The sequence below is a fragment of the Anomaloglossus baeobatrachus genome, chromosome 1 (assembly GCF_048569485.1).
Source record: "Anomaloglossus baeobatrachus isolate aAnoBae1 chromosome 1, aAnoBae1.hap1, whole genome shotgun sequence".
Classification (NCBI taxonomy): domain Eukaryota; kingdom Metazoa; phylum Chordata; class Amphibia; order Anura; family Aromobatidae; genus Anomaloglossus; species Anomaloglossus baeobatrachus.
Genome location: NC_134353.1, coordinates 128,868,352 through 128,889,034, shown reverse-complemented (window position 1 = coordinate 128,889,034; position 20,683 = coordinate 128,868,352). Strand labels below are relative to the sequence as shown.

At 43.1% G+C, this 20,683-nt stretch overlaps 1 protein-coding gene across 1 annotated transcript in view; it reads left to right on the top strand.

Moving 5' to 3' along the window:
- Positions 1-20,683, top strand: part of SCFD2 (sec1 family domain containing 2) — a 745,236-nt gene that overhangs the window by 265,693 nt on the left and 458,860 nt on the right. The window contains exon 5 of the mRNA XM_075347035.1: positions 19,325-19,574. Coding sequence (XP_075203150.1) covers positions 19,325-19,574 — 250 coding nt within the window. The remainder of the gene's footprint in view (positions 1-19,324; positions 19,575-20,683) is intronic.

The following is a 20,683-nucleotide window of genomic DNA, read 5'->3' as shown; positions in this document are numbered from 1 at the left end:
CGTCCAGCGGCAATGAGGAAGGAAGGAGGTGGCCGGCATGTTCCGGCCGCTCATCTCCGCCCCTCCTCTGCTATTGGGCGGCCGCTTAGTGACGCCGTAGTGACGCCGCACGAACCGCCCCCTTAAAGGAGAGATTGTTCGGTGTCTCCAGCGACGTCGCTAAGCAGGTATGGGCGTGTGACGCTGCCGTAGCGATATTGTTCGCTACTGCAGCGATCACCCCCATGACGAAACAGCGACATGGGCGGGTGCTATTGCTAGCGATGTCGCAGCGTGTAAAGCACCCTTTAGACTTTTTCAGTATACTAGGAACATCAAAATAATATTCTAAAGAGCAGTGGAATATGACGGTGCCATGTAAGAGAAGTCGTAGTAGGAGTAATTACACTCAAACTGTTTGAGTAGTAACAATTTAGGCCAACCTATGTATTTTGTTATACCTGGCATAGAGCCTTTGGGATGTTCTATAACACAGAGATTGATGTTCTGAGAGATAAACTCGAGTAGAAGGCCAAGTTGGTGGTGTACAGAGATTTATAGGCCAGGCAATGCTCCCTGGGAAAAAGTTATGAAAATTGCTTTTTCAGAGAGGAAGATAAGTCTGTATCTATTGGTGGTAGTAATCTTAGAAGTTAATATCAAACCGTTAAGGCTATATGTTCATGCTGCAGTTGTAACTGTACCCAAACTGCACTTTGTCACAGAGAGCCTGGAAATGTAAAAAAAACAAATGCGTGGAATGATAGTACGTTTTTGCCCTGATTTTGTTAATGTGTTTTTTAAAGAAGAAACAAAATATGATAGGATAATTGATAACTAGAATAGATGGATAGATAGAAAAAATAGACAGACAGATAAAAAGAATATAAATAGAAAGAAAGAACTTATAGAATAGATAATAAGCCAGAATAGATAGAAAGAAATAACAGAATAGCTTGATAGAGGGATAGCTAGCTTGGTAGGCTGTTGTAATTTTTTACTCGTAAAAAAAATTACATGGGGTCCCCCCTAGTTTTCATTTCCAGCACAGGAACAGCAGCAGCTACAGGCTGCAACTCTCAGCTGTCTGCTGTACTTTGGCTGGTTATGAAAAATAGAGGGGATCCCGCTTGTTTTTTTTTAATTATTTGATTTTATTTTTTCTTTTTTAGATGACATGGGATCCCCCCCATTTTTTTAAAACCAGCCAAGGTACAGCAGACAACTGGGTGCTGATATTATTAGGGTAGGAAGGGCCCTCATTATTTGGCCCTTTCCAACCTAATATCAGCCCACAGCCACCCCAGAAGTGGTGCATCCATAAGATGCACCAATTCTGGCGCTGGACCAGGCTCTTCCCGTTGCCCTGGTGCGGTAGTGGGTAATAAGGAGTAATAAGGGGTTAATAAGGGTAATAAGGAGTTAATGGCAGCCCACAGCTGCCATTAAGTCCTGGGTTAGTGATGGCAGTTGTCTATGAGACCCTGCCCCCATCACTAATCTGTAAGTGAACGTAAATAAACACAAACCCCCAAAAATCCTTTATTTGGAATAAAATACCAATAGCACCCTCTTTCACCATTTTATTAACCCCAAACACCCCTGCAAGTCCGAAGTAATCCACATGAGGTCCTACGGGCATTGAGCTCTGCTACATCCCTGTCCTGTCACAATAAGCATCATAGAGCATGACATAGCCGCACGATCAGAATGAACTTGGGTGAACCACTAATTTCACAGCCGCGGGCCTCACAGTATGGCATGTGTTGTGGCAGTGATGTTACAGTTTAACCCATGTTCATTCTGAGTGACATGCCCGCATATCGCGCAGTCCGTTTGAGAGAGAGAGAAACTGCTTATTTTGTGACAAAAACGCAAGTACAACACATGCAAAATCCACCCATTTGGTACCATGCATTCTTCATTTTCTCATTGATTTTTATGGGTGACAAAACGTGACAAAAACGCAATACAAATTACATACTGCTTCTTTTTTGTAACAAGATTTTAACAAATAAACTGCAGACAAAACAAACTGCAACGTGCGTACAGCAAATCTGAATTATCATACAGTTTGCTGGGAAGACAAAAGTACGAACTTCCTGACAACAAAACTACACCAAAAAACGTGAAAAATCGTGGCAAAAATGCAGCGTGCGCATATAGCCTAAAGCCCTTGCCACATAACTTAGCATGTAAAGACAAACCAGAATGTCCTGCAAAAGAAAAGCAATTAAATTTGTAAAAAGCTGTTTTGAGGGTTCTTTCCCCTCATCTATGCAAAGTAGAAGACTGGGTAAGAAGCCCTTGATGGAGGTCTGATGGGTAAAGCTTCTCCTTAAGGAGAATGCCAAGTCGGCAGATGGAAACTTATAGTCCCTGGGAAAAATGTGTGCAAATAATTTTTTTAAAGAGGAAGATAATCTGGTCTGTTGTCTCTTGTGCCATCAATTGGAGGTCCTAGTCTTAGGCCGGCTTTGCACACTACGACATCGCAGATGCGATGTCGGTGGGCTCAAATCGAAAGTGACGCACATCCGGCGTCACTTGCGATGTCGTAGTGTGTAAAACCTTTTTGATACGATGAACGAGCGCAAAAGCGTCGTTATCGTATCATCGATGTAGTCTCCGACATTTCCATAATGCCGGTGCAGTGACAGGTACGATGTAGTTCCTCGTTCCTGCGGCAGCACACATCGCTGTGTGTAAAGCCGCAGGAGCGAGGAACATCACCTTATCTGCGTCCCGGCTGCTATGAGAAGGAAGGAGGTGGACGGGTTTACATCCTGCTCATCTCCGCCCATCCGCTGCTATAGGCCGCCTGCCGTGTGACGTCGCTGTGACGCCGCACGACCCGCCCCCTTAGGAAGGAGGCGGATCGCCGGCCAGAGCGACGTCGCAGGACAGGTGAGTGCGTGTGAAGTTGCCATAGCGATAATGTTCGCTACGGCAGCTATCACAAAATATCGCTGCTGCGACGGGGCGGGGACTATCGCACTCGACATCACAGCATCGGCTTGCAATGTCGCAGCGTGCAAAGTACCCCTTAGAAATATACAGTATGCAGCACGAGAGACCCTCTTTTATTCCTTCTTGAGGGGGCTATTTGCAAAAGGAGATTCAAAGAATACCAAATATGAACTCTTCAGGTTCTGGTCAGTACGTTTCCAGGAAAATGGTGCTGCCTCTTCAATTCATTATTATATGTTTCGTCCTCCATCAGCCTGTCACTGTGATGTCAGGTGCTTGTCATGAAATCTCGCGCCTGCGCACTCCATCCCTCCTAATTTCTCCTCAGTGTTCATCCCTTCTTTGGGTACAAGTTTCACACTCCTTCTGCGCAGGTAGCGGCGAATCAGTGGTACTTCCACTCCAATCTTCTCCGGCATGCAGAAACCTTGCACTACAAAAGTATCAGTGATTCACTGGCATATAGTGATAGTTTATTTGTAGTGATGGGCGGACCCCGAATGTGAAAGTCCGGATCCGCGCGGTTTCAAACTTACCTGAGTTCCGGGCCCGTGATTCTGGGTGTTGATCCAGATCCAGCAACTTGTGAAATAAAAAAAAAAAAAAAGAAAATGAGAATGAAGCAAGCAGTTCATACTTACTGAGACTATGCCACAGCTGTACACTGCTCATTCACTTTTGGAGCCACACATTAGGCACATTCATATGCGCTGCTTGTCCCGCCCACCGGCCTCTGTGATTAGTTGCAGTCAGACATGCCCCCAGCCTGTGTGACAGCGTCTGCCTGCAAGCAATCTCAGGCGCTGTCTGTGGGTCTATATCGTGTTTTAAAAATAAATAAAAAAAATATTTGGCATAGGGTCCCCCCATATTACGATACCCAGCACAGATAAAGCCATGGCTACAGGATGCAGCACCCAGCTGTGCACTTACCTTGGCTTTGTGAGGAACCGTATGCAACGTTTTTTTTTTAATTTACATAGATAATTGTAAAAAACTGCATGTGGTCCCCCCAATTTTGATACCCAGCTGTGATAAACCTCGACAGCTGGAGCTTGGTATTCTCAGGCTCGGGAGGCCCCTGCTTATTGGGCCACCCCCAGCCTAAAAATAGCAGCCTACGGCAACCCCGAATTTTCGCATCCATTAGTAGATGTGATAATCACAGCACTTTACCTGGCTCTTCCCGATTGCCTATGTGTGGTGGCAATTGGGGTAATAAGGTGTTAATAGCAGCCCACAGCTGCCACTAAGCCATAGATTAGTAATGGGAGGTGTCTATGACAACCCACCAGTACTAATCTGTAACTGACAGTAAATAAACACAAACACGGAAAAAATCCTTTTGTTTGAAATAAAATTACAAAAAACACCCTCTTTCATATATATATATATATATATATATATATATATATATATATATATATATATATAAAAACAGACACATACTATAGAACTTACTAGTTGTCTCCTCCTGTTCAGTTTTTCTAGGATTCTATAGTGCAAAGGACCTTTCGTGATGACATGGTTCGATGACCATGAAGTTGCAATGGGTCCTGCTGCAATTTTTTTAGGGGAACCTGTCACCACTTTTTTGCCCTATAAGTTGCGGCCAGCACCAGTGGGCTCTTATATACAGCATTCTAAGATGCTGTATGTAAGAGCCCAGGCCGCTGTGTAGAACATAAAAAACACTTTATAATACCTAAAGCGGTCGTTGTGGTGGGTGTGGCTCAGATGGGCGTCCTCATCCTCCGGTGTCGGCGCTGCCTCTTTCGGCCATCTTTGCTTTCCATCTTCTGAAGCCGCGGTGCATGACGTGTCTGACGTCATACACACTCGCTGGCATTCAGGTCCTGAGCAGGCGCACTGTGATCTGCCCTGAGCAGGGCAGATCAAAGTAGTGCACATGCGCAGGACCGGCCAGTGTGTATGACGTAGGATGCATCATGCACACAGGCTTCAGAAAGAGGACGAAGATGGCCGAAAGAGGAGGCGCCCGCCCCGCAGAACGGAGACGCCCATCTGAGCCACATCCACCGCAGGGACCGTTTAGGTAAGTATTCTAAATAGTTTTTTATGTTCTACACAGTGGCCTGGGCTCTTATACACAGCATGTTAGAATACTGTATATAAGAGCCCAGTGGGACCATTATGAAGGTGGGGGACCTGGGTGTTTGCCCAGTTTGTTCTTCCCTGATACCAGCCCTGATCATAGAGGAGAAAAAGCAACTGACAACAGAGAAGTGGTGTACGTCTAGTTGGTCGAATGTGTGACGCTCTGGACTAGTCAGGTCGTCCCAGGTAGTCACACACACATCACACCCCCTCCCCGAGTAGGTGACAGCAACCAACCTAGAAACCCTTGTCCACACCAGGGGGCGGAGCCAGGCGGTGGCCTCCTCCCACCGAGGAGTTCACAGGCCTGGAGGCGGGAAAACAAACACACAAGTGGTAGTGCAGTGTGAGAAGTCAAGTTCAAGGGCAGACCTGTGTTCCAGGCCTGCCAACAGACTACCCCGGTAGCTGGGCCAGAGCCCAGTCACCTTTGGCAAGGAGGCAGACGGTGGTGGCCGCCTGCAGGAGCTGAGATTACAGCCGGTGGAACCGTAGGGACCGGTTTCGGGCGGTGGCCCACCGGTACCGAACCGTTGAACCGATTGGAAACCGGAGCACCAGGAGGGGTACTCAGATCCAGTACAAAGCCCTGAATTGACAGGGCCTAGTCAAATCAACTGATTGCGGACTGGACTTTAGGACCTATCCCACACAAGACCTGTTAGAAGACAACAGCCCAACCATACAGGGTAAAGCCACCGCTAATGCATAGAGACCCAAAGGGCAAGCGTCTGCGGACAAATGGGCTCTTACGGCATCTACAAGTCGGGGAGCGGACTACCGTTGCTCAGGCATAGGAGTCAAAACATCCATACAAAGAGGTGCAAGAGAAAGGCGGAAACCACCAACCTATTCCGGGAGAAGCTGCAGCCGGCTGCGGCTGCGGGCCCCGTTCGGTTTACCAGAGACTCCAGTGTATTGTGTCATAGTGAGTACACCAGAGCCTTGGGGCCGCGCACCGCGCTGCATCACACCAGCATATGCCCGCAACCAACTCCCTTGCAGAGTGACGTGACCCCCGGGTCCGTGAGAGGCTCGAGCCACCACCCACCGTACGAGCACGGATCCAAGCGGCTAGGCGGTCGCAGCCGAGCCCGCGGGGCGGTACAAATGGAATTATTACTTTTGGAACAGTGGGGCACAGAAAACAAATAATTTGTCCATCATCTGTAAAACAGCAGCAATTAGAGGACATACTGTTTAAATGATCATGTTCAGAGAAAAGTCCGCTTTAAGTGCATGCATCTTATAGTATATGATACAGAATATTATGACTACCGTGTTTCTCCAAAAATAAGACTGGGTCTTATATTATTTTTTGCTCTGAAAGATGGTCTAGGGTTATTTTCAGGGGATATCTTATTTTACTACCATGAATAAAAATCCACATTTATTCTTGATCAAAAATTAAAATTTATTCAAATAAAATCATATTGCATTCTGGAACATCAACATAACTCTCCAAACTCTGTGTTTAACTCTCCAAACTCTGTGTTTTTGTGTGTGTGTGTGTTATTATCTACCATATTTTTCGGACTATAAGACGCACCTGACCATAAGACGCACCCTAGTTTTAGAGGAGGAAAATAGGAAAATAAAATTTTAACCAAAAAATATGGTCATGACACACTGTTATGGGGCGAGGATCTGCTGCTGACACTGTTATGGGGGTAATGTCCCCAAATTCTCTACTAAGGTACCCCATTCTGATAAGGATCCTCCTGCCTTGTATATGATCCTGCTCATATACCCCCCCATCCTGCTAATAATATACCCCCCATCCATCCTGCTAATAATATACCTTCCATCCATCCTGCTCATGATATGCGCCATCCATCCTGCTCATGAAATGCCCCCATCCATCCTGCTCATGAAATGCCCCCATCCATCCTGCTCATGAAATGCCCCCATCCATCCTGCTCATGATATGCCCCCATCCATCCTGCTCATGATATGCCCCCATCCATCCTGCTCATGAAATGCCCCCATCCATCCTGCTCATGAAATGCCCCCATCCATCCTGCTCATGAAATGCCCCCATCCATCCTGCTCATGAAATGCCCCCATCCATCCTGCTCATGAAATGCCCCCATCCATCCTGCTCATGAAATGCCCCATCCATCCTGCTCAAGATTTGCCCCCATCCATCCTGCTCATGAAATGCCCCCATCCATCCTGCTCATGATATGCCCCCATCCATCCTGCTCATGAAATGCCCCCATCCATCCTGCTCAAGATATGCCCCCATCCATCCTGCTCATGAAATGCCCCCATCCATCCTGCTCATGAAATGCCCCCATCCATCCTGCTCATGAAATGCCCCCATCCATCCTGCTCATGAAATGCCCCCATCCATCCTGCTCAAGATATGCCCCCATCCATCCTGCTCATGATATGCCCCCATCTATCCTGCTCATGAAATACCCCCATCCATCCTGCTCATGATATGCCCCCATCTATCCTGCTCATGAAATACCCCCATCCTGGTAAATGGCGTGTATCCTGTGGCACAGGAAAAAAAAATAAACGTTTATACTTACCCTTCCTCACTCCCTGAAGCACCGATCTCTGTCTCAGCTGCAGCGCCGCTGTGTGGAGCCGTCACCGTGTGTGGAGCCGTCACCGTGTGTGGAGCCATCACCGTTGTCTGCAGCATCGCGTCTTCCTGTCTGTGCCGGCGGTCAGCTGATCTGGACACTAGCGGCGCGCACCGCGATAACGTCATCGCTGTGCGCGCCGCTAGTATCCACCAGCTAGTGTCCAGATCAGCTGACCGCCGGCACAGACAGGAAGACATCGCGTGCTGCAGGGGGGCGGCTCCACACACGGTGACGGGTGAGTACACTGATTCACTGCACCCCGCGCTGATAATGATGCACGGGGAGCAGTGAATACAGCCGCACATGATCACTCCAGGCTGTAGTTGCCAGGGGTGATCACGGCCGGCTGCTAATTATGCACACCCCCCCTTCCCGCCCATCAGTCAGCGCCGATTTCGCTGAGAGATGATGGGCGGGAGGATGGGCGTGCATATGTAATGAGCGGGCCCACGTGGTCACGGCAGGCTGCTGCAGGCTTCTACAGCCTGCTGGTGCCGCCGATGACCCGCTCCACCGCGGCACCCTCATTCCCCGCACCCGCAACCTTATAGTCAGACCATAAGACGCACCCCCCACTTTCCCCCAACATTTGGGGGGAAAAAAGTGCGTCTTATGGTCCGAAAAATACGGTATATATTTAGATATCTCTTGCCTATCTATCCATCCATATAACTATCTATTATCTATCCATCCATCAATCTGTCAACACATACACTTTACAGACATATCAGCCGGTCTCCTCTTCAGCTTTAGACTCCGGCAATTAAGAAACCTTTGGGTGACAACCTAGTCACATGACGTGATATCAGAAAGGTCCTTAAGCAGTCTTATCATGTTATAAACGCTCGGGCCCCTTGGAGAATGTGGGCCTTGTGAAATTTCCCAGTTTCCTCTCCATCCCCCTAATGCCAGTCTTGCATACCAGCCTGTCTTCTGTACAGCTTATTTAGACTCCCTCAATTAAGAGACCTTTCATTATATCATGTCACATGACTGTGAAGTCATCAAATTTCCTTAATCTTGACCTAGGAATACAACTTCTGGGGTCCCTAATAGAGTGGGGGCCCTGAGAAATTGCACAGTTTGACTCCCTCTAACGTCGGCCCAGACTGTAACTAGGGCTTATTTTTGGAGTAGTGCTTATCTTTCACTTATAATCCAAAAATCCTGTAATATCATGCTAGGGCTTATTTTCAGGATAGGTCTTATTTTTGAGGAAAAACGATACTATGGTTCTATCAACAGCTAATAATGAAAAGTAGTGTGTAAAACTATAATTGTAATATTAGGGTTTCTTATTATCATTCACGTGTGGGTTAATACTATACTGTACTAATACTAGATGGTATGGATATCAAAAACTTTTAGGAAAATTTGTATTTTTTTATGCTAAATGTCTATACGTTTTGCTGCATTGTTGCCTTTCTTTATGTGTTTTTTTAAAGTTGACATTTGTGAAAATTGTTAGAGGTGGAAAAAAGGCTTTGAAACTAGCTTGAACAACACAAGGTTTTCTGTGTGCTATTCTAGGAATAGCAATAACCTTGCCTAATTTATGGGTCTGCCTATAGACATCCCATATGGTTAATGTATTTCAAAGGTGCTAAGATACATCTGGAAACAGAGGGCTCGCTCACACTTGCAATATTCCAATCTTGTTAAAAGCAGTGAACCAAATCAACCCTTAAATTGCCACTGTAGTCAAAATGAGATCAGCAGAAATTGTCTGTAGTTAAGGGAAGGTATATGCATACCTGCTAATCCTACATATAGTCAGTGCTGAAAACTGTAGGTATCATGCACTGAGACTATAATGTATGGGCCACTTATTAATACAGCATGAGAAGTCCAAATATTAAAAAAAAAATCTGCCAACGTTAATACAATATAAATTGTAACCAAAAATGAAACAGTTAAAAGTGATTATCAGCTACCAATAATCAAAATTAATGCAAGCCAATTAGAAAAAAACCCCACTCTATATAAAAGTAAAATAGCATATTAATATTAAGACCGCACATGGAAATGTAGAGGAAAATACCCTACCTTATTGAGTCATAGAATAATCTGCATATTTTGCTACAAAGAGTCAAGTATATACATTGAAAATCAGAAATAATATCTAGCAGTCAGGGAACCAGGGATCCAATGCTCCTAACGCATGTTTCGCACAGAAATGCTTCATCCAGGGGTGGTGATATCCTGGTATGCAAACTATTTGAAGTCTAAAACATCCAATAGTTTAAAATATAGGTTAATTACGCAGGTGTATCTGGTTCCACTCTATTCAGAATGCATAGTAATCGCCATGCACTTCCTTGATTACATAAAGCTGCAGTAATGAGATCCGATCATGTGACTCAAGGTAACATGCAGAAGACATCACGTGATCATATAATACCTCATAGAGGACAGGTATCCATTTTAGCTTCACTTGTGCTGTATCAATATTAATATGTCATTTGACTATTATGTCTGTATAAAGTTATTGTTTATTAATTTTCTTGTATTCTATTGATTACACAGTATACAAACTTTGGGTTTATGAAAATTGTTTCAAATCCAATGACTGATTATGTTTTCTTATGGCCTGATTTTAAAAAAAAAACAAAAACAAACAAAAAACCTCTATTTCTAACAACCATGTGTGGATTTTGCACAAAACACTCATGGAATTATGTATGAGATGAGCAAGAAAAATCATTATTGTAGCAAAAAATGTACACAGTATTATATATTAAAAATTATTGAACATTCATTCTGCAACTTTATTGGAAATAAATGATTGCGACTTTTCCTCTTCAAATCTTTTCTCAATCCCTTTTCTATTATAGAAGGCCTGCAGATCTTCTCTGTGAACCATCAAGCAGTCATCCTCCATCATGATCATGTTCCATTTACTTTGGCATTGTCGTTCCACTTCCTTGATATCCTAATGAAATCTTTCTCCTTGCTCTTTGCTAACAGCACCAAGGTTTTCAGGATAGTAGTCCAAATGGAAATGGAAAAAATGTAACTTCAAATTCATCAGACAACTTAAGGCTTTGACACGGTTCAGCATGTTCTCCAAAATGGACTTAAATTTTGGATCTTTTTCGTCACCTAGAAATGTCTTCACAATTTCTTTAAAAGAATCCCAAGCCCTTTTCTCAACAGCTTTCATTTTTGTTTCAAACATTTCATCTTTCATGAGTTTCCAAATATCGAGACCCATAAAAATGCTTTCCTTCAGTTTTGCTTCTGAAAGTCCCTGAAACTTGGTACTCAGGTACATAAAAGAATCTGCTTCTTTTGGTAGATCTTTCACAAACTGCTTCATCCGTCCAAGCTTAATGTGGATTGTTGGCAGGAGAACTTTAGTGAACTTTAGTGGGATCAACATTACTTTCCGCAACTATGTTCTTGGGTCTAAGATTTTCTCGTAGGCCAATTTTCTGGGCTCCAGTTTGGCTCCTATCTTGGCTGTCCCATTCACACAAAAAGCATAGATACTTTGTGTATCCTCTTTGCTGCCCAAGGAATTAGAGAACTTTCAGATCACCACATGTTGACCATCCTTGATCCTCATAGTTAAGTTTCTTGACAAATTCTAAATTCTCATAGCTTTCCTTCAAGTGCACAGAATTCCCTACAAGTACTGATGCATAAACCTATGCAGTCAGTGTTTGTGAAAAAACTATGTGATGGAATTTTTTGAAATTTTTACTGAATTCAGAAATCAAACTTATATAAAAATCACCTCAAACAATTTTACTTTTGCGGATGAGTGTTATTGGTGTTTTGTATAGTGATGCATATGGATCTTATTATAGGAATTGTTGCTGTAGTGGTTTAAAAGTGATTACCAGACATATGTAGGACATCTGTAGATAACATATTCCCTTTAAGATGCAAAGATGTTATCAGAAATTGACATATAATTAAGTTGAATCGGTCCAAGCAACAGCACTGGAATGGTGGAAAGATTCTTTTGGTACGCTTGCCTTCTTTTTTCTTTTATCAGTATCCCTTCTCATGACTAACTTGTATAAGACTGAAAACCACATTTTTAATTTTGTTTCCAATTTTCCATGTATTGATCAGTTTAAAAAAAGTGGGAAAAAAAGGAAAAACCTGTTTAAACCCTTTGCAATGTTGGAAGTACCGGTACCTCTAAGGTCGCGTGTGTCCCTGTAATGCAGGTTCGCGCATCTGTTCAGCCAACATGTACAGCTAACAGGTCCCTGTTAACTTGTTAAATTCTGCTGTCAATCTCTGACAGTGGGATTTAACACCCACCAGTGGGGGAGCGCGTCATTCTCCGCTGACCTCGGCAGCCTCGTAACGTGATCACTGGGTACGAATAGGTTGTCTTTATAGCCGGGGGTCAGCTGAGGACCCCTGTCACTGTCATGATTTAGTTCCTGTGAATGCCAGCTGAGCATTGCTGCAGTACAGCAGAAGTGATTGGACTGTCAGCTTGAAGTCACCTACTGGACTAGTGAAAACAATAAAAAGTATAAAAAAAGATTATGAAAAAATTAAAAAATAAACACAAGTTCAAATCACCCCTTTTTAGCCCCATTGAAAAGTAAACGATTAAAAATAAACAAAAAATACACATATGTGGTATCACTGCATTCAAAAATGCCCGATCTATCAAAATATAACATAAGTTAATCTGATTGGTAGAGGGCGTAACGAGAAAAAGAATCGAAAACCCAAAATTATGGTTTTTTTGGTCGCTGCAATATTGCAATAAAATGCAACAACAGGTGATCACAACATCGCATCTACCCAAAAATGGTATAATTAAAAACGATAGCTCAAGATGCAAAAAATATGCCATAACACAGCCAGCCAAAGATCCCGAAAAATAAGAACGCTACGGGTCTTGGAAAATGGTGACAAAAGCCTAATTTTTCACCAATTAAATACAAAAAATAATAACTGTATATGTTTAATGTCTATGAATGTGTAATGTCCTGGGGATTCATACTGCCAAGTTACTTTTACCATATAGTGATCATAGTAAATAAAAAACTGAAAACCAACACTGGAATTGCACTTTTTTTGTAATTTCACCACACTTGGAATTTTTTTCATGTTTTCCAATACAATATGTGGCAGAGTGAATGGAGTTATTCAAAAGTACAACTCGTCCCACAATAAACAAGTCTTCATATGGCAGTATTGACTGATACACTACTATATATTTTATCATGAACGTAGGGCATTTAACTAGAAGCATGCAATGGAGATTTCGTCATCTCAAACAATTTATTGAAACAAAAGCCGATGACAGTAGTGGGTGTACCAACCTCAAAAAAGTCAGTGTCTTAATAACTTGTCGTGTGGCCATTAGCATCAATTACAGCTTAACAGCAATGTCTCATGCTGTTCACAAGTGGACTTATTGTCTGCTGAGGCATGGCATCCCACTCTTCATGAAGGGGCGGCCCTCAGGTCATTGAGGTTCTGGCGAGCAGAGTTATGAGCCTCCACATGGCAACTCAGCTGATTCCTTAGGTTTTCTATGGGATTCAGGTCTGGAGAAAGTGCAGGCCACTTGAAGCCATGTGAGGTACCCCAGTCTCCAGCAGCTGTTCCCTAATGATGTAACTTAGATGAACTGGAGCATTGTCATTCATGAAGATGAAATCAGGCCTGTGTTGTTCAGAGGTGCAATGACTGGATTAATGATGTTATTCAAGCAATAGGGGATTGTCACTATCATTCGCAAGGTGTAGAGCAGTTTTGTACTCACTAGACACACCTGCCCACACTGTAACACCACCACCAAAGGCTCGTCAGGTGACAACAGTGGCTGATGCATAGCGCTCTCAGTGACAACTACAACATTGTTGGCAGCCATCATTTCTGGTCAGCATTAATTGAGTTTCATCAGTGAACAGCACTGAGGCCCACTGGTCCCTTATCCATCAAGACTAAGATGCCTATGCCTGATGGTGTGGTTAACTACCCTTGCAGGTCATCTAGCTTGCAGAACACGCTGATGTAAACTGTTTAGAAAGCTCTGACATGATACTTGGATGCCTCTCACCTCCTTTAAATGTGTGTGGAATTGTGTGTGCCTTCATTGTCCGGTTCGGAAGGGCATTGTTCACAATGAAACAGTCATCTGTGTGGAATATGGCCAAAGGACATCCACTCCTCTGCCTTTCTGTGACTCTTCCAGTCTCTCTGTATCTCTATTGCAACATGCTGATGACACTCTGTGACACTTTAAGCTTAGTGACCACTTCTGTCCTAGAATATCCTGCTCTAAGCTTCACAATGGCAAGTTACTGTTGATCAATTGTTAGGTGTCGTCTTGGTCTCATGATGCCATAATGTGAACAGCATGATGAGGATTATTTAAATACTAATTCTAATTGAACCCCTACATTTTTGGGGCAATTCATGGATTAAAAACTTGTGCATTCACATTAAGTTCACCTGAAAAGGTTAGAGTGCATTTTAGGATCATCCTGAAATTTCACCTGAAAAGGAAATATACCTAACTTTTTGTGAGAAATGTATAATGCCTTGAAAAGTATTCATACCCAGTGAACTTTTCCAGATAACACCCACAAACGTAAATGTATTTTATTGGAATTTTATGTGTTATACCAACACTAAGTAGCAAGTATATGGGAAGTATAAAGGAAATGATACATGGTTTTCCAAATATTTTAAAAATATAAATCTAAAAATTGGGACTTGCATTTGTATTCAGCCCCTGAGTTAATTCTTTGTAGGACCATCTTTCACTGCAATTACTGCTGCAAATCCTTTGTACATCTTGAGGCTGAAATTTTTGCCCCTTCTTTTTTGCAAAATACCTTCATAGAACAGCTGTAGTTATACTGAAAATAAATTACATACATGTGGACTTAATTTACTAACTAGGTGACTTCTGGAGGCAATTTGTCACTCAAGATTTTATTTAAGGATATCAGATTACAGGGGGCTCAATACAAATGACGTCACAATTTTCAGATTTATATTTTTAAAATATTTAGAAAACCATGTATCACTTTCTTTACAGTTCACAGAGCTTGACACCCCAAAAATCCTTTATTTATAATAAAAGACAAAAAAACACTCTCCTTCACCACTTTATTAACCCCCAAAACACCTCTGCCCTGCAGGTCCGACGTAATCCACACGAGGTCCCACGACGATTCCAGCACTGCTACATCTGAAGCTCACAGCAAGTGCCATAGAGCATGACTGCCCACTGTGAGGTTCAAGCAGAAACTAAAGTGAGCCGCGCAATCAGCGGTGACCTCACTCAGGTTAGCCACAGCTGGAGTCCACCACCTGTGACCACAAATCACCTGAGGGATGTCACGGCTAATTGCGCTACTCACTTCAGTCACTGCCTGGAGCTCACAGTGGGCAGTCATGTTCTATGTCACTCACTGTGAGCTTCAGATGTAGCAGTGCTGAAAGTGTCATGGGACCTTGTGTGGATTACGTAGGACATGCAGGGGTGTTTTGCGGCGTAATAAAGTGGTGAAAGAGGATGCTTTTTGTCTTTTATTTCAAATAAAGGATTTTTTTAGGAGATTGTGTTTATTTACTTTCACTTACAGATTAGTGATGGAGAGTCTCATAGATGACTGCAATTGCTAATCTAGGGCTTTGTGGCACTGTGGGCTGCCATTAATTCCTTATTACCCCGATTGCCACTGTACCATGGCAACAGGAAGACGCGGGTCCAGCGCCCCAGTTGGCTGGAGAAGGCCAAATAACCATGGCCCTTCCCACCCTAAAAATATCAGCCCCCATTTGTCTGCTGTACCTTGTCTGGTTTAAAAAAAATGGGGGGAACCCACGTCATTTTATTAAAAAATAAATCAAATAATAAAAAAAAAAGCATGGTATTCCCTCTATTTTTCATAACCAGCCCAGGTACAGCAGACAGCTGCTGCTGCTGTTCCTGGGCTTGAAATGATAAATGGGTGAGACTCCAGGTCATTTTTTTACCAAACAATAATTTAAAAAAAAACAGCTGTCCAAGCTAGTTATTGCTTTGTCTATCGAGTTATTCTGTTATTTCTTTCTAACTATTCTATCTGTTCTTTCTTATTATATATTCTATATGTTCTATCTATTTCTATCTATTTTTGTTATCTATGTGTCTATTTCTAGCTATCCTTCAATTATCCTATCCTATCATATTTTGTTTCTCCTTTAAAAACGCATTAACAAAAATGAGGCAAAAACGTGGCAAAACTTTATGAATTTTTGGGCCACAAGCTGCCTTTTCTGTGACCACAAGAAAAAAGATGTAGTCAGAAAAAAGATGCAGTTTGCTGACATACCTTTACTGTAGTCTTAGGAGTACCGTCCATCACCTCGTAGCTGGTTGCCATCTTGGATGATTTAGTTAAACACAAGACACCAGACAGCTGTGAGCAAAACAGATGTAAACATTTATTTAGCTCTTTCACCTTCACAACAGACATGGCTAAGTTCATCCAGTTCTGCTGCCGCTGTTTCCTGGGGTACTTTGTCTGGCCTATCCTGCTGCCTGGGACCTAGTCTTCCAACTGCCAGGCCTAAGGCGGGCTTTACACGTTGTGACACCGTTACCGATATATCGTCGGGGTCACGACGTTAGTGACGCACATCCGGCGCCGATAGCGGCATCGCAATGTGTAAATCCTAGGTGCGACGGTGAATGAGCGCAAAAGCGTAAAAAATCGCTGATCTGTGTCACGTTCATTTCCATAATGTCGTTACTGCTGCAGATACGATGTTGTTTGTCGTTCCTGCAGCACTACACATCGCTGTGTGTGAAACTGCAGAAACGACAAACATCTCCTTACCTGCGTCCACCGGCGATGCGGAAGGAAGAAGGTGGGCGGGATGTTATGTCCCGCTCATCTCCACCCCTATTGGCCGGCCACTTACTGATGTCGCGGTGACGTCGCTGTGATGCTGAACGCACCACCCCCTTGAAGGAGGGATTGTTCGGCGGTCACAGCGACGTCGCCGACCAGGTATGTGCGTGTGAAGCTGCCGTAGCGATAATGTTCGCAATGGCAGCAAGCACCAGATATCGCATGTACGACGGGAGTGGGTGCTATCGCGTTCGACATCGCTAGCAATTGCTAGCGATGTCGCAGCATGTACAGCCCGCCTAAGTCTCCTACACAGACATCTGTTGATTTCGATCTCGGCCCGCTAAGCCATTACTGGCCATGGCATAGAAATATAGGAAGTTGGCATGCTCCGGTCATTAGAACCACAGTTAAGGGCCATTTACACGCTGCGACATCGCTAACGATATATCGTCGGGCTCACGGTGTTTGTGACACACATCCGGCGTCGTTAGCGACGTTGCAGCGTGTAACACGTATGAACGACCTTAAATGATCGCAAAAGAGGCAAAAATCGTTGGTATGTGAGACGTCGTTCACTTACCAAAAATCGTTGTCTATTCAGTAGCGAGGTTGTTTGTCGTACCTGCGGCAGCACACATCGCTATTTGTGACACCGCAGGAACGAGCAACAATCTCGTACCTGCGGCCGGCTGCAATGAGGAAGGAGGTGGGCAGGATGTTCGTCCCGCTCATCTCCGCCCCTCCACTTCTATTGGACGGCTGCCGTATGACGTCATTGTGACGCCGCACTTACCACCCACTTAGAAAGGAGGCGGTTCGCCGGCCACAACGACGTCGCAGGGAAGGTAATTCCGTGTGACGGGTGTTAGCGATGTTGTGCGCCACGGGCAGCGATTTGCCCGTGACGCACAACTGACGGGGGCAGGGTACGCTTGCTAGTGATATTGGTACCGATATTGCAGCGTGTAAAGTACCCTTTAGTCCGTGCATTGCAGTCCATGATTTGACCACTGACCGATGTGCACGGACGTCTGAATGAGCCGTTATGTTTTCCATGAAGTATATTATCACTTTTGTCTAAATTCTTATCTACTATATACTTCATGTTTAGTATATTTTATAAGTTATTGGTTCCTAGTTCAAAGTTTACATAATATCTGTTATATTCCAAGTAGATGTATAATGTCCCTGGTCATGTAAATATTTTGTTTCTCGATAAAGTAAGTAGTAAATACGAAGTATCATTAAGACAAACAAGTGTAAATCAAGTAATTACTATTTTCTTACATTCTAAGTTTAACCCCCAGGAGATGGCAGGACATCAATTTATGAATCTGCTAGTGACATTTTGGCATTATTATTCCCAGCAGTGCTGGTTGGAGATAAAAAGCAGCTCCCCTCTTTAACAAAAGGGCTTAGTATTTATGATGTGGGTTTCCACACAATGCTATCAATAATACATGTGTTGCTGCATTTGGGACTTTTCAGCTGCCTGTCATCTCCCATCCTGTTTGCTGAACTTCCTTTAACTATTAGAAAATCATTGCAGCATGTGTGCGCCAGGCAAAGAGTAAGCTGTGCCAACAGAAGGGGTGCAACGATTGCTGTTTATGTGACGTGCCCCAATATTATATATTTAAACTTTGATAATCAGGATATGCTGTAGTTTATTAAAAAAAAAAAATAGTTTTCTAAGAACTAAAGTTTTATTGATTTTTTTTTCTTTATTTTTGGGATCACCTAGTAAGCTGGCAATAGGCTAAGGCATTAAAAATAGTTTAAAAAAGGAGTCCATTCTATAATATATTTTTAGAGAGATTTTGATAAAGTGCACAAAATCAGAAAAATTCCTAGTAAAAGATGTAGTGGTCCTGGTTTTAGGAATGAAAGCTTCATTTTTACTAATTGGATTGAAGTTTTAGTAATAGCGTTTTATCTATTTTTTTTCTTTTTATGAACAGTGTAGTGAACCAAATGAGACTTAACCTGCAGAGGCTGCAGCTAAAGACTAGATCAGACTCATTCAAAATGTGTAAAATTGTGATAGAAGATGTGGCTTAAAGAAGCTTTCCCATCAAATTTTGTATCCTTTTAACATGTGGCACTGTGAACTTACAATTGTTCATTTTGCCTTTCTACCCAGTTAACTCTTCTCTTTTCTCCTCTCTATGTAAAAACAGGAAGCCCCTTGTCGCTGCATGAATCATTCCCCTCTTCAACTCCTGACCCAGCTGCCACTCCTCTCCCAAGCCAGGGACTTTTGCAGCGATGACTGATGCAGGGAAAATAAAATTCCGGTTTCTACACAGGATTTACAAGGATTCAGGGAGTCAGTTTTTAATCATATCATGTCATACACCTAATGGAAAACAGAAGAATTAACTGGATAGGAGTGCAAAATGAGCAATTGTAAATAAACAGTGCTATATAATACAGTATAATGATCGCAAAGAGGAAACATTTTTTAATGGGAGTGCTTATTTAAGACACAAAACACATCATTAGATTTAGGTCCTGAAAACTAAAGGCCCATTTAGACAGGCCATTCGGAAATGTGCTTTCCTAGAAACTCTCATTTTTCAATTTTTTTTGCTGGTCTACACAGGTCAGAAATCATCCATTAACACTAGAACTACTGGACTCGTGACACCTATATAGAAATACATGGTGCAAAGTAGTCAAAATTACTACTTCAGTAGTTCTAGTGTTAAACAATCAAAATATTTGTGGGCTCATGTGCCTGTGGCTTTGATCGCTACTTTTATACAACATTATTTGCAAGTGTACATAACACTGATGTACTTGTTTTTCTCATTGCAGAATACTGGGAAATCAGAACTGCCTGCACTCCTCAATCAGTTGTACCCCAGGATTAAGTCTCATAACGAAAGAGGGCAGGATGACTACAATATTGAAGACGTGCTTATGTTACTGGTTTACATATACTCTGTGACTGGAGAAGTCATGATTAATAAAGATCTTGAAGTTGCTGAAGGACAAATAAGAAAAGTTCTTATACAATGCCTGTGTGATGAGCCGGACTTGAGTCCTCTGCTGCAAAAGATAACAGGTCAGTACACTTGTTCAGTTACTGTGATTCAACGCGATAAAAATGAACTCCGTTGTTTTACACCACGTGGCGCTATAGATGGTTTCATTTCGTAGCGCATGGCTACTTTACTATACCTAGACACTACTTCTATGCCTATAGCTGCTGCCGTTCTCAAGTTAATGGCGGTGGAGAGGATATGGGTGGACATACTGTAGAAGAGCCCAGACTGCTGTGTAGAACATAAAAAACACTTTATAATACTCACCTAAGCCGGTCGCTGTGGTGGATGTGGCTCAAATGGGCGTCTTCGTCCTCCAGTGCCGGCGCGTCCTCTTTCGGCCATCTTTGTCCTTCATCTTCTGAAGCCGCGGTGCATGACGCGTCCGACATCATACACACTCGCTGGCTTTCAGATCCTTAGCAGGTGCACTTTGATCTGCCCTGAGCAGGGCAGATCAAAGTATTGTAGTGCACATGGGTGGGACCAGCGAGTGTGTATGACGTAGATGCGTCATGCACACAGGCTTCAGAAGGAGGACGAAGATGGCCTATAGAGGAGGAACCGACACTGGAGGACAAAGATGCCCATTTGACCCTACTCCACCGTAGCGACTGGTTTAGGTGAGTATTATAAAGTGTTTTTAATGTTCTACACAGCGGCCTGAGCTCTTATATACAGCATGTTAGAATGCAGTATATAAGAGCCCACTGGTGGTCGCCGCAGCTTATAGAGTAAAAACCTGGTGACAGGTTCCCTTTAAAAATGGATGAAACTTATAGACGTACGATGAACTTCAGTTTTCCATCTGTATTTAATCTGTTTTTAATTTTATCTATTGCTTAGAGTCAATGGGTAATATGAAGTTCAGACAGTCTACTACTTCAGTTTTTAAAACAGATCAGAAAAATGGTTATAACACAGAAACAACACTCGTGACACATGATAGAAAAACTATTTGGTTTCCATGGACAATCAGTTGACAGAACCCTATATCATGTGAATCTGCCATGATCATGCCAGTTCATGTTGGCCAAGCATGTATGTTATGTGTTTGGTGGGAACACTGGAAGTTCTTAACCCTGGGAAATCTTAGGTTTGGATGAGTTGGGATCCAGCTTGTCTTATC